The sequence below is a fragment of the Ascaphus truei genome, chromosome 8, assembly GCF_040206685.1.
Source record: "Ascaphus truei isolate aAscTru1 chromosome 8, aAscTru1.hap1, whole genome shotgun sequence".
NCBI lineage: Eukaryota > Metazoa > Chordata > Amphibia > Anura > Ascaphidae > Ascaphus > Ascaphus truei.
In genome coordinates this window covers 33,615,877-33,629,309 of record NC_134490.1, presented here as the reverse complement: position 1 = coordinate 33,629,309, position 13,433 = coordinate 33,615,877, and the positions used below count along the sequence as shown (strand labels likewise).

Here is a 13,433-nt window from a genome sequence, read left to right as displayed (position 1 = left end):
TGAGAGACCAGAGACAGCGGATAAACATCCCCTAGAGCTCAAATAACCATTCGAGGACCTGTTCAAGGAGCTGATCAGACGTACTTGACACACCGTTACACCCCCCAGAATCCTTCCCCCCCTCCCCTTTTCTCCCCCCCCTCTTCCTCAGCCAGCCCCCCCCCCCCCCATCACCACACCCGTCCCTTCTTGCTCCACTCCTCCCCCCCCTCTTCCCCCCGACCCACCCCCCCCCAGGGCCACCCACACCCACTAAACCCAAGCTAACAGGGCTCCCCCACCACTGACTCACATCAGCAATCCGGGTCTGCAACCCAAGGTGCATTACATAAAGCTACCCAAGGGTCCACGACTCCCCGTCCCTCCCGAGAGGTGATAAACCCGGACCCACCCCCCAAGGGCCGTAAGCCCAACAACCGGCTAGTAGTAGACCGGTTCTTAGTTACCCTAGGCCACCAAGAAGCCTAGTCTTTTTCTTTTTCGTCCCAAAATCTCCTGCTGACACTGTCCCAGCAGGAACCCCTCCCTCCTACCCTTCCTCCCCTCCCTGCTCTGCCCCAAGCCCCCCTCTTGCCCCGAGTGAGCGGCCCCAACTCTGATACATGCATCCTTAAGGAAAAGCGGGCACATACCCTGAAAGGGGAAAACAAGGGACTAAAGCAGGACTTCGCGGGTGGGAAAGGCGAAGCCCCAGAAAACTTTATTAACAAAAATCACTATGGCTAGTCAGTCGGTAATTAAACTGCTCTCTCTCAATGTAAAAGGTCTGCAAAACAATAGAAAGAGACGATTAGCCCTCCAAGAAATGAAGAGCTCAGGTGGCGATATAATCTTCTTGCAGGAGACGCACTTCACATCCCAAGACCAGCCTAAAACATTTCAAAACGCATTCCCCTGGGGGTTCTTTTCCTCATTTAGCAGTAAAAAAAGGGGGGTTGCAATATTAATTCGCCAAGGAACCCCATTTAACCTACCAAAAACAGTAACGGATCCAGAGGGTAGATTTCTTGTGGTGTATGGAACAATAGCCCTGATTAACTTGTATGCCCCAAACGAAAACCAGACGGTGTTCCTGAACAAAATTCTGGAAGACATAGATCCAGAGTACTTATCCTCAATGATAGTGGGGGGCGATCTAAATATGGCACTCAACCCGACGGAAGACAAGTCCTTGGCCCCGGACCGTCCGCACACACCCCAAGCACTGAGCAAGGGGAAGAAATTTAGAGAAATCCTCAAGGAATTCTCGCTGACGGACATATGGAGAACTCAACACCAAGGACAAAGAGACTATACATTCTTCTCGACGCCTCACCAGACATACTCACGAATTGACTATTTCCTAGGGACCAAAAATGTCTTAGAGGCATCCACAGATTCAGACATAGGCCCAACAACGTGGTCTGACCACGCACCCATTACCTTAACCCTATCGGTTCCCTTTGTGAAATCCTTTTCCTATAACTGGAAACTAAACGACTCACTACTAAATTGCCCCCAAGTGGAGACAAAGATCAAAAAAGCCCTCAAAGAGTACTTCGCAAATAACTGTGGCTCAGTCTCATCGCCCGCAATCTTATGGGAAGCCCATAAGGCGGCGATCAGGGGAAATTTCATCTCAATCGACGCCCATAAGAAAAAAAGCAAGGCAAAGGCAGTAAAAGACCTAACGGAGAAAATAACTAATTTGGAACAACAACATAAATCTAATCCATCCAAAAGACTATACAAGGTACTGTCCGCCACCAGACACAAACTAAAAGGCATTCAACTAGAAAAGGTTGAAAAGGCCCTTAAATGGACCTATCAAAGATTTTATGACAAGGGCAATAAGGCTGATAGACTCCTGGCCTCCAAATTAAGAGGCATACAAAAAAGGTCCCAGATAACGTCGATCAGGGGTGGGTCTGGTGAGATGTTATATAGCGAGAAGAAAATAGCGGAGGAATTCACCAAGTACTATACCAAACTTTATAACTTGAAGACTCAGAAGGGGACCTCGGAGGCGTTGAGATCAGAAGCAATTTCGCACTACCTCGACGACTGCGAACTCCCAACATTGGCAGAGGAGGAAAACTCCTTCCTCAATGCCAAAATAACCAAAGAAGAATTGGTATCTGTGGTAAAGTCTTCTAAGATATCCAAAACACTTTCTTTGGAACAAATCACCACAAACATGTTCCAGTGCTCTCAGCAGGAGACTGAGCTGCAAGCTTTAACAATAGACAAGATTACCTTCGGAATATAAGGTTACATTGTATTAGAGGCATTCCACTGACTGAAAGATTGATTAAGTGTCGGCCATTACATGAACCCAGAGCAGGATATTTGCTGATCCCTTCAAGAACAGATCAATTGGCAGCTTCGATAAAAAATAATGTCATTAAAGGTAATCAAATGCTGCATATATTAAAAAAGGGGGGAAGTGCAGCAAGGAATACTGCTACAAGGGGTCAGGCAAACAGTGTATAAATACTTTGGCAATAAAGCACGCAATGGGTATGGAATCCATCACAGAATCCTATGACATCAACTAGCATCACTTTAACTACTTAGATCACAATGTTATTACCAACAGGCAATAAGGGCACTTCGGGGATGGTTACCATCACAATTACTAAATTAAGGGAGGGCATGTTACAGTATTGACTCAGAAATTGTGGTGTCAACGAGTGATATTTAATGTAATGATAATATATGACCATCTTACTACTACCAGGGCAATAAGGAACTCCGCTAATCTAATCTAAGGAGACAGGTTATCAGGGTTGGGACAATTAGGCACTCTGTAAGGCAATTCATCAGGTATCATCAGAAAAGGGACATGTTGCACGGTAACGATAAGGCACTTCGAAGCAGAGTTACCTGGTGGTAGAGGTTTCGGGCGAGCAGCCCGCGAGTGTACTTCTGGAGCGTGATGACCGCAGAGCGCAGGGAAAGGAAGCGACGACGAGCTGTGAACATGCGATACTGTGCCTGCAAGGTGAGTGCTGCTCTGCTGCGTTGCAAAAATAGGAGCAACCTGTGCAGAGTGAGAGGTAGAAGTGAAGCTGAGCGGCGGCTTTAGAAAGGACCGGGATTTTTATAGAATTATTGAATGGAATATACAATGGAGTCTCCTCTCCTTTTAAACAGAGTCAGACCCTATAAAAAGTCCTAAAGTGCAAATGGAAGATACGATCAAGACCCTATAAATGACCTATAGCAGGGCACACCAAGTTCAGTCCTCCAGAACAGGATAGGGCTTTCAGGGTAAAGCATACATAACTAAGTTGTGCAAGTGAAAATGCGATCGAGGTTAGTTGGTCGAGTTAGAGAAATCTAGAAAACCTGGCTTTGTTTGTTGTTCTTGTGGACTGAACTTGGGGAATACTGCTGAATAGTATACATGGTATATAGGATATAGTGTTACCTCCTGGCCAGCATGCCTCTGATGCGAGTCTGCAGGGTGAGAGTGGCCGCACGCAGCTGGAGATACCTCCTCCTTGCCACCCACCCGCGCAGCCTCCGCTGTAGTGTGACGCAGACTTGACGCAGCTTTCTCCCACGCAGGTTCTCCAGGAGCGCCACCTGCCCTGCCCTGAAAAATACTTTTGTTTTCCCAAACTGGAGAGTGCTGGGATCCTGTGAGGAAGATGAAGATGGAGAGATGTGAGCATTTACCTGTGAATGGGGAGCTTTTGCTGCCAGAGGGACAGTAAAAAGATTACGGTGCTGGCCTCTGAAGTGTGAGATTCACGTCATGCTCAAAGCAGACCCCCCCCCCCCCCCCAACGCCCCTCCACCACTCACTAGCAGCAGCTCCTGCAGTGTTCGCTGGCAGCTCTCCTTCTCACCCGCGCTCTGATGCGCCGGCCTGATGAGGACCCGGTAGCGGCTGAAAAACTCACTGTACGTCCACCTGTGAGATAAGACAGATCAGGAGAAGGAATAAGCGGCTGTTCCAGGATCGCCAAACTAAGCACTGATGTTTCAGCCTGCCTATACAAAGCGCAGATTGAGTAGTACCAGCAAGGCCTGTACACACTGTGGCGCCCACCTGTCACCTGCCTGTCAATATAGAAATGCCAGGCCATGCCAACCCCAAACACTTGTGCTAGTGCACCAGTTACTGCACAAAAGCAGACCGTGTCAGACACTTGAATGCACTGCTTTGCCAGTCTGTCATCTAGATTGATAGAGGGCCGTGCCGGCCTCCTATACACTGCTGTGTCAGCCTGCCCATCTATACACAGTACAACCTACCATTATACAACTGCTGTGCCTGCCTGACTATCTATGCACAGTACAGACCCATTGGCAATGGGGTGATTTGAAAGAAATCTTAGAATCTATGTCAGATTCCCATATAGCTACTGCTGTGCTACAGAAACTCATGCCAATTAAAATTTGAAATGCTTTGAGGGCACCACTCACTCCCAGGAGCCCACCCCAACCTCTACTCCCACTCTACTCCCACTCTACTCCCACTCTACTCCCACTCTACTCCCACTCTACTCCCACTCTACTCCCACTCTACTCCCACTCTACTCCCACTCTACTCCCACTCTACTCCCACTCTACTCCCACTCTACTCCCACTCTACTCCCACTCTACTCCCACTCTACTCCCACTCTACTCCCACTCTACTCCCACTCTCTGAAGAGGGTACTGCCCAGCTGATACCTTGAAGGGTATCCAGCAGCACTGATTCGGATTGTCTCCAGAACACCGCAAGCCCGGAGTTGTTGTGCGGCTCTCTGTGGTTCAAAACTGCAAGGGGAGGATGGGTTTGGGGAGCAGGGATTGGGAGAAGGGGCAGTGTCAATTCACAGAACCACAGCAAAAACACTACAGGATTTACCCACTGTATCCTAAAGGGGATTTTAGCAACTGTGAACGCACTCTGCCTTGTAACAGCTGCTAGTTTCAGCTGCACTCACCCCATAATCCCCTCCACAGCCAGTGGGGCTTGGGTTAAACTGCAGCGCATACCCTTCTGCCTCCCCCTCCCTCTGCCCTGGGGAGACTCACAGGAAGGGTTTCTTGTGGTCGTTGGGTTTGATGCAGCGCACATAGTGTGGGGTGGTAGAGTTCAGTACAGACATCAGCTTCTGCAGAGAGCCCCGGAACTGAGAAAGAAAATTAGGAAAGGGAGGTGGGCAGGAGAACAACATTAAAAAGGTGCAACCTGCCCGACACGGACGGCCCACCTGTGTGCACGTGACCTGTATATGGGACAAGGGTTAAAATACACAGCTACCTAGCGGATTCACTTCTCCGTGCATGAACCCGCAAATGAATTATATTTCCTCCCCTCAATCCTCACTTTTGTTTCCTTAAACGTAATATTTAATAAGTGTTTTTTGAGCTTCAGTTAAACTCCTCCATTGAAGGGACGTTCCTCATTTTAAGACATTTGACCAACCTGTTTTTTTTAATTTTTTTTAAACTGTGTTTAGTTACGTGTGCATTTTTTGGGGGGTGTATTTGCAGGAAGGTGAGGCACAAATAGGGCTGTTTGTTAACCCCTTGCACACACTGCCATGTGATCATGAACAGAGGAAGGTCAGAGGCTCTGAGATGTTCCTATAAAGGGTGATGACTAACAGGGGTTCCCGCATACATAATGGCAGGAAGTTCTTATATGGGGGTGTTCTTGTAAGATGTGCTCCCCCCATAGGAGGACAAGGCATGTCAAGACTGCTGATCTTTTTTAATAAGGTGCTACTCCTATAAACGTACCTGGCATCCGATGGTTTTCCGATTTTCTGCGTGAATTGTTTGGAGGGACTTGCGGCACGGCCGGACTTTTACCCTCTCAGTAACACGCCTCGGGGAGCCAAGAGCGCATCTTGGCTCCTCTTGGAAGAGCTCAGAAACCAGATACGACTGCAGGAGATAGAGCAGAGTGGATGTCATAACATGTTAGTGACAGCATGGAAATGGCGTCACCAGGAGCAGCTCCTAGCTCCTCCCCAATCACAGCTCCCACCATGCGCTCCAGTAACCCGCCAGTATGTCCCTTCTGTGTAACAGTCACCTTGGTATGGGAGAGAGATTTCAAGTGCCATTTGCCCCTTCAGTCAGTATGTCGCCCTGCGATGGCAGAGAGACGCGGTCACACAAGTCCCATCTAGGTCACTGTCACCCTAAAGTAATGCTGGAAGAAACTCAAGGGACTATAGGTCCCTTCTGTCTCTGACACCCTGCAGTATGAGGCACAGAACCCATAAGTCCCTCCAATGTCACAGTTTCACCCCGCAGTAGGAGGGAGACGTACCTTGCCCGCTCGGAGAATTCTGATTGGCTCCTCGTAAACGCTATCTCTATTTTTCTCCAAGAACCCAGCACAGGCATATTCCACCTGACGGCAAAGAAGAAATAGTTGCAGTGCCAAGGAATAAAGTGTTGTGATGCCATTATGCGCGCAATGTTTGTACACCCTTCTGGCAGCAAAGGGGATATGGAAATGGTGGGAATTTTCCACCCACCAATCCCCTGGCCTCACCATGTCTGCAAAGTGCTGCACAGTGAAGGAGTGACAGGACAAGCGAGGCTTGTGGAAGTGAGGGGTCTGAAGGTGTCTGTCATACAGCTTCTGGGCCCAGGATGCATCACTGCCCTTGGGCATCTACAGGAAGATATTGGACAAAGGATTTTTTTTTATATATAAATACACGCATACATACAGTATACACGCTTACACACCCATTCATACAGTACCATCATATACAGGTTACACAGTACTGGGTAAATAGAGTACCTATACATGTTCTACACAGTGCTGGTATATAAATAAACGCGCCTGTGCATGTTACATATGATGAGGTTGAAAAAAAAAAAAAAAAGACATCCATCAAGTTCAACAGATACTTTAGCCTATATCTATACTTACTTATTGATCCAGAAGAAGGCAAATAAAAACCCCAGTGACATATCATCCAATGATATCTCATAAGGGGGGAAATAAATTCCTTCCTGACTAAGAATTGGCAATCACATTACTCCCTGGATCAACATCCTGCCCATGTATACTTATTTGGTATGTCCCTGTATACCTTTCCTTTCTAAAAAGATGTCGAACTTTTTTTGAACAAATCTAATGTATCTGCCATCACAGTCTACATGGGTAAAGCATTCCACATTGTAACTGCCCTTACTGTAAAGAACCATTTCCTTTGTTGCTAGTGAAATCTCCTTTCCTCCAACCTTAAGGGATGGCCCGAGTCCTTTGTACTGCCCGTGGGATGAATAGTTCTTTTGAAAGCTCCCTGTACTGTCCCCGAATATATTTGTATATAGTTATCATATCCCTTCGTAGATGTCTCTTTTCTAATGCAAATAAATCTAATTTAGCTACCCTCTCATAAATTAGATTGTCCATCCCGTGTATTCATTTGGTTGCTCTTCTCTGCACTCTAGTTCAGGGGTGAGCAAACTTTTTAGGCTGAGCTCCCCTTTTCATCCATGAAATTTCTCGGGCCCCCCATGCCTGATGTAATTGTAATTTGCCTTTTTATTCTCCCTGCTCTTTAGCTTGCTGTCCCCAATGTTATCCACATTCCTACCAACCAGTATTAGGCCTGTAATTTAGTGCGCAAGGGACAGGGTAGAATGCTAAGGGGGGGGGGGGGGGCGCGGTTTTGTTGCCTGTTCGATTAGGGCTGATGACTGGCAGACAGAGTGGGTGTGTGTGTGTGTGTGTCTCACCGACTGAGGGTGAGTCTGTGCCACACACTCTCTCTGTGCCACACTCTCTCTGTGCCACACACACGGCCCAATCGGAGCGGGGGAGCGCGAAATCGGAGCAGGGGGCAAAATCGGACGCGTGGGGGGGGGGGGGAAGTTGCAAAATCGCAGAGAAGGCATTTGATAGGATAAGGTGGGACTTTCTGTATAAAACGCTAGAGGCATTTGGATTTTCCAGGTCTTTTTTACTGGGGGTCCGTGCTCTCTATCAGTCGCCAACAGCCACCCTGAAGATTCCAGGTGGGGAGAGGAATCTGATAACCATTAAAAATGGGACCATGCAGGGGTGCCCCCTTACTCCCCTTCTTTTTGCCTTGACATTTGAACCTCTCGCGGCCACTATCGGGGCCTCCCCAAAAATACAAGGGATCAAAATAAAAGATGAGTGCTATAAAATATCGCTCTTTGCAGATATTACTCTTACTATATCTAACCCTTCGGCATATCTCCCGAGTTTGCAGTCCACCCTCCGTGGGGGTTTGGAGAGTTAGCTGGGAATAAAGTTAATATGGGAAAGTCGGAAGCTCTAAATTTGATGTTAACTGAAAAGGAGGCCCGAGGTTCTTAAACTGCATTTTGATTATAAATGGAAAAAGACCCATTTGAAGTATCTGGGGATTTATCTCTTACCAGTCTATAATTATATAAATAGAGTTACCCTGACCTGAAGGTGAGTGGCAGCTGTTCGGTTGGAAGGGAGAGAAGGTGTAACAAAGAGCAGACTGTGCTCAACTCCATAGAAATACCACAGATGATCGTATAACAATCACAGTGATCTGGAGTGTACATTAAAGAGATTTACGAGGCTAAAATGTGACAGTACTGGGGAATGAGACAAAATAAACAGCGCTGTATTGAGTCAATGTATGTGAAAACAGCAGCCAATACTGTATATACCCACCACTATGTATATAACATGTATCTCCCCCATCCATGTGTTATACATGCTGCCTGACCTTGCACTCCTCATCCAGAAGATCCAGAATTCCCAGTCTGCCCTCAATCAGATCGATACATGGCTGATTATCACAGAAATCTATCAGGGTCCAGGGGATCTGCTCCTGTATGTACTCTGCCTGCTCCAATTGAAAGACGTGCTGGGAGACATGGGGAGAAGGAAGGGGAGGGGGGAGAAGAGAGAAATTGGTAGTGACAAAAATAAGATCATTTAGGGGCTGTCCGGCAGGATAATTTGGGTGTGTCACTGGGTGAGGGGGGGGGGTGGGCTCTGATTAAATAGTTACCGAGTTGAACTGGTGCTGTAGCTTCTCATTAGCGTAATTAATGCAGAATTGTTCGAAGCTGTTCACCTGGAAAGTCTCAAACCTAGAGGAGGAATTATCTCTCAGTACAGGGTCTGTCACAGCGTGGATGACAGTCACTATGAGAGAGGACAGAGGAATAAAAGAGACATCCTCACAGTGAGGACAGGAGGGGACTGTGACCGGTAGTGAATGGGTTAGGATCAGTGTATACTGTGGTACCCGTATATATCCAGCACACCAGTAAACGCGTGGCGGGGGGCACCAGCACTCAACGCTCTGTTGACACGTGTTACTGTCCATTCGAAGAGCTGCCCATACAGGTGCTTGGCGAGAGCATCGCGGGCGGCGACTGCCTGAGCCAGGGATTTCGGGGTCACGTAGCTATCTGTGACTGTCACCAGCTTGCGGTTACACAGCCAGTGGGACATCTGGGAGTGCTCCAAGCCCAGGAGGGAGCAGAAGATGTCCAGATGTCGGTCACCAGCCTGTGAGTGGAAAAAAGGGAAAGGGGGCAGGAGAAGAGAGCAGAACAGTGAGCAAAAGGACAAAGAAGCTGCTCCCTCCTTGTCTTCGTACCTCGATATTGCAGTACTTTGTGTCTTAGCACGCTAGTAGTGCTAATAGTAGTGCTCCCAACCCATTTGTCATTGCAGTCTCTGCACCTCTATAAACAGTGTTCCTTGTCCTCGTGTCTCCGTACCTCTCTCTCGCCCCTTCCCCCCCCCCCCCCCTCTACATCCTAGCAGCCTCCATACTTGTAATACAGCAGTGCTCACTCCCCCATGTGTCCTAGCAGGCTCTTTACCTTTATATAGCACTACACCTCCCGTGTTCTAGCAGTCACCGTTCCTTTACATCAGTGGCTCCGAACTGCATTTCTCAAGAACCCCCAACAGGTCCAATTATAATGCTATCCTGGCTTCTACGCAGGGGGTTCAGTCCTAGCAGTATCAGTAACTTTGTACCAGTACTCCACCCTTTCCTAGGAGGTCTCCATAACTGTATACCAGTACACCCCCTCCCCACATCTATAGAGCAGCAAACCCTATTCTAGCAGTCTCCCTAACTATATAGCAGTACGCCCCTGTCCGAGTAGTCTCCGTACATCTATAGAAGTGTTCCTCCCATGTGTCCCATCAGTCTCGGTACCACTATATAAAACAGTACTCCACATTTCCTAGGGGTCTCAACACCCCTACAGTATATAGCAGTGTCCCTCCAACTTCATATCCTACCAGTCTCCATAATTCTATCCATCAATGCTCCCCCTTATCTTAAAGGTCATCAAACCACTATATAGCAGTGATACACACGCACCCCATCCTTGCAGTCTCCATACCACTATATGGCAGTGCCTCCCAACTTAACCTTGTCCTATCAGTCTTTATACAGTGCTCCCCTTGTCAGTCTTAGTACCTCTATGTACTGTAGCAGTGCTCTCACATCATAGCAGTGCTCCCACATCATAGCAGTGCTCCCACATCATAGCAGTGCTCCCACATCATAGCAGTGCTCCCACATCATAGCAGTCCCGTACCTCTATATAGCCATAGCCCCCACCCTCATAACTAACTAACTATATAACAGTGCTACCCTCATGTCCTGGCAGTGCCCATCCCGCTATATAGCAGTACTCCCCCGCCCCACCCCCCCCCCTGGCCTAGCAGTCGCTGTACCTCTACATAGCAGTATTCCCCATGCCTGTCTCCTGATCTCAGCACCACATTTCCCAGGTGTAGAATCGATGCGATGACTCGGAATATCTCAAACTGATCGGCAGAGCTGACACCTGCATGGGGAGGAGAAAAAAGATACCACGTACCTATTTAATGTGCATTGCAGATATAACGCCTCCCCCCCCTAGAATTACTATATGCATTTAGGGGGTTAAAGGGCCTTAAATAGTTAACTACAACATTAAAACCCCTCTAATAGTATGTTGTGAAGTAACTAGGCAGGGGCCTCATTACACCCTTTCTTCTGGAAGGTGCAGAGTTGGTCACCTGGTCCAGAGTGACACGGCAGAGACTAAACTTCACCCCTCTTCTGCCTGGAGACAGGGAAGATGAGGCTATAAATAAGAAGGGCAAAGGGCTAAAACCTCAGATTCATGAAGGAGACAGTGGAGAGGTCTCACCTGTATATAGCAATGTAAATAAGTGGCACAGAGTAGGCATCCCTTTGTTTTATAGTTAGGGAAGTACCCTTTGAAGTTAGGCTCCCTAGTATGAAAGAAACAGCAGAGAAGCACAGGCTCCCAGATGGGAGGCCTGTACCCCCCCCCCCCCGGGGGGCTTACCCAAATAGTAGCGCTGGGACTAGCCTGGAGAAGCATCAACTTGGAGCCTCTTGACTCATTCCTTTAGTGAGCACCCCAAGAGAAGAAGGAATGTGGTACACTTAAGAGAATCCACCCCTGCCACCCCAGCACAGCAAATGGGAGGCGCAGGGAAGAACACGGATCAAAACCTCTCTACTAAAGAGGAAAGGGTAGAACAAGCACGGATCCAGAAAGTAATAGAAGAGCATACCATAAGATTAATAATCAGCTATGTTAGCAAAGCAACTAACCACATTTGCAAAGAAAGTGCCTCTCCAGGAATGCAGTAATGAATCTGGGGAAGACGCTGTATTCTATGAAATGTAAATAAAGATCAATCTGTTCAAAAACTACCAAGTTCCTGGTGCCCATCCTTCTACATCACCCAGTCCCACAGATCCAGCACCCCAACAAGGTAACACACCAAGTGAGCCCATAGCAGACTATCCGACGTAAACTCCCTAGGAGCCAGGGAGGGTTACACAGAGAAAATAGTTTCACAACGTTACTGTAATCCCCCTCCCCCTCTACAAGACTACCTGTAGGGAGGGGTGTCCATATATAGGGCCTCCTACAGCTGTAAGTCTTTCTTCTGTCCTAGCCCAGAAGAAAGGTGGGACTTAACCCTCTGGTGCCCACTGCCATGGACATGCTCAGGAAATATCACAACACACAGGACAGCATAACAGCATGCAGCTGGATACTGTGGTAGTGAAGGGGTAAATCGGGTTCAACCGCACACCTGCACCTGATGGGATAATGGGTCGGCTGCCACACAAGTGGTTCCCTCTAAGGGGACAAGAGGAAAAGGAGTAGGATAGGGGTGGAATTGCCATACCTAGCAGTGAGAAGGCGTTCCTGGTCCTCTGTAGGTCTGACCGCTCGCCCCCCACAACAGCAGACAGCGCCCCTCCCTGGTTGGTGTAATGGAATTCAGATGCACCAACTAAAAAAACACAGGGTGAATGTCATTGTAATTAACCCATAACACTAGAGGAATTAACTGACTAATTATTGCAGCAGGTATGTTCATTTGTAATTATAATTCCATATATGCACACGTGAGGGGGGGGGGGGGGGGAGGCTCCACACTAGGGGGGTGTGTGGAAGCGATTTAAGTGCACTGTATGGGTAAGGGGTTAAGTGTCCCAGGGGGGAGGGGAGGTGGAGGTGTTAAAAAGCGAAGTGTGGAGTTCCTACCTTTCACCGCTGCCTCTGCTCTCACATGTGCTTTCCACATGCTGCCAGAAAATCCTCCCCCCTCCCTCTGATCAGTATCCAGAAGCAGGGAGGTAGACTCCGTGAGAAAGAGAGGCAGAGACAGCACAGCAGCAGCTTCAAAGCTGCTCCAATTGCACGGGCATCCCGAACTATCGCGATAACAGGTCATTTCCCATATCAGCACACCGGGAGATTATGTTATCATGATATTTCGTTATATCGCCCAAACTTACTCTGTACTGGAAGGTCTTTACTTCCATACGTACTGTATGCAATTATATGTACTCTAGCAATAGGAAAAATGAATGAATTGGGGATAATTACCTACTGTAAAAACAAACTAATTTAGAGATTTAAAAAAAAAACTGCGATATAGGAGTGTCAGTGGTTAGGTGAAAAAACAGGTCACTTAAAAATGTAGGACAGGCACAAAGGATACCCGCTCTACCTAGAGTGAATATAGTAGATGATGCGAGAAGTGCACTAGGGAAGGCTAAGGTATAAAGAACAAAAGAATATGATCCTGAAGATGAGTAGCCCAGCAAGGGGGAGGGGGGGAGGGGGGAGGGGGGGATAACGACAGGAAGGTCCCAATAGCATGCACTCAATTGGATATGTGGGAGATAAGATAGTCTCTAGATCTCCGCTGGCCCTTGAGTCCAATTCTCAGAGCAGGAGACAGAAAAACTGCCCAGAGGGGTAAAATAACCAGAGAGCAGGGTTTTTGGTCTAAAAAGTAGTGTGGAATCACCTCATATATAATCACATTGCAAATGTAGCTCGGCAGTTGTGTGGTTACTGCATCAGGTAGATGAATAATTGCTACACAGTGTGATAAAATGAAAACAGCTGATAAGCTACTGTAGCAGTATGTGACCAGGGTATGTAAAAGTCCA

The 13,433-nt window shown here is 47.8% G+C and overlaps 1 protein-coding gene across 3 annotated transcripts in view; it reads right to left on the bottom strand.

Moving 5' to 3' along the window:
• LOC142501403 (unconventional myosin-Vb-like) overlaps positions 1-13,433 on the bottom strand; it is a 48,981-nt gene that overhangs the window by 23,409 nt on the left and 12,139 nt on the right. For all 3 annotated transcript variants that reach the window (XM_075611272.1, XM_075611273.1, XM_075611274.1), the window contains exons 8-20: positions 12,155-12,262; positions 10,673-10,785; positions 9,216-9,481; positions 8,976-9,057; positions 8,688-8,828; positions 6,491-6,613; positions 6,263-6,346; positions 5,725-5,871; positions 5,014-5,111; positions 4,666-4,752; positions 3,793-3,901; positions 3,413-3,624; positions 2,866-3,022 (exon numbers count right to left, since the gene is read on the bottom strand). In XM_075611272.1, the coding sequence (XP_075467387.1) occupies positions 2,866-3,022; positions 3,413-3,624; positions 3,793-3,901; positions 4,666-4,752; positions 5,014-5,111; positions 5,725-5,871; positions 6,263-6,346; positions 6,491-6,613; positions 8,688-8,828; positions 8,976-9,057; positions 9,216-9,481; positions 10,673-10,785; positions 12,155-12,262 (1,727 nt within the window). The remainder of the gene's footprint in view (positions 1-2,865; positions 3,023-3,412; positions 3,625-3,792; positions 3,902-4,665; positions 4,753-5,013; positions 5,112-5,724; positions 5,872-6,262; positions 6,347-6,490; positions 6,614-8,687; positions 8,829-8,975; positions 9,058-9,215; positions 9,482-10,672; positions 10,786-12,154; positions 12,263-13,433) is intronic.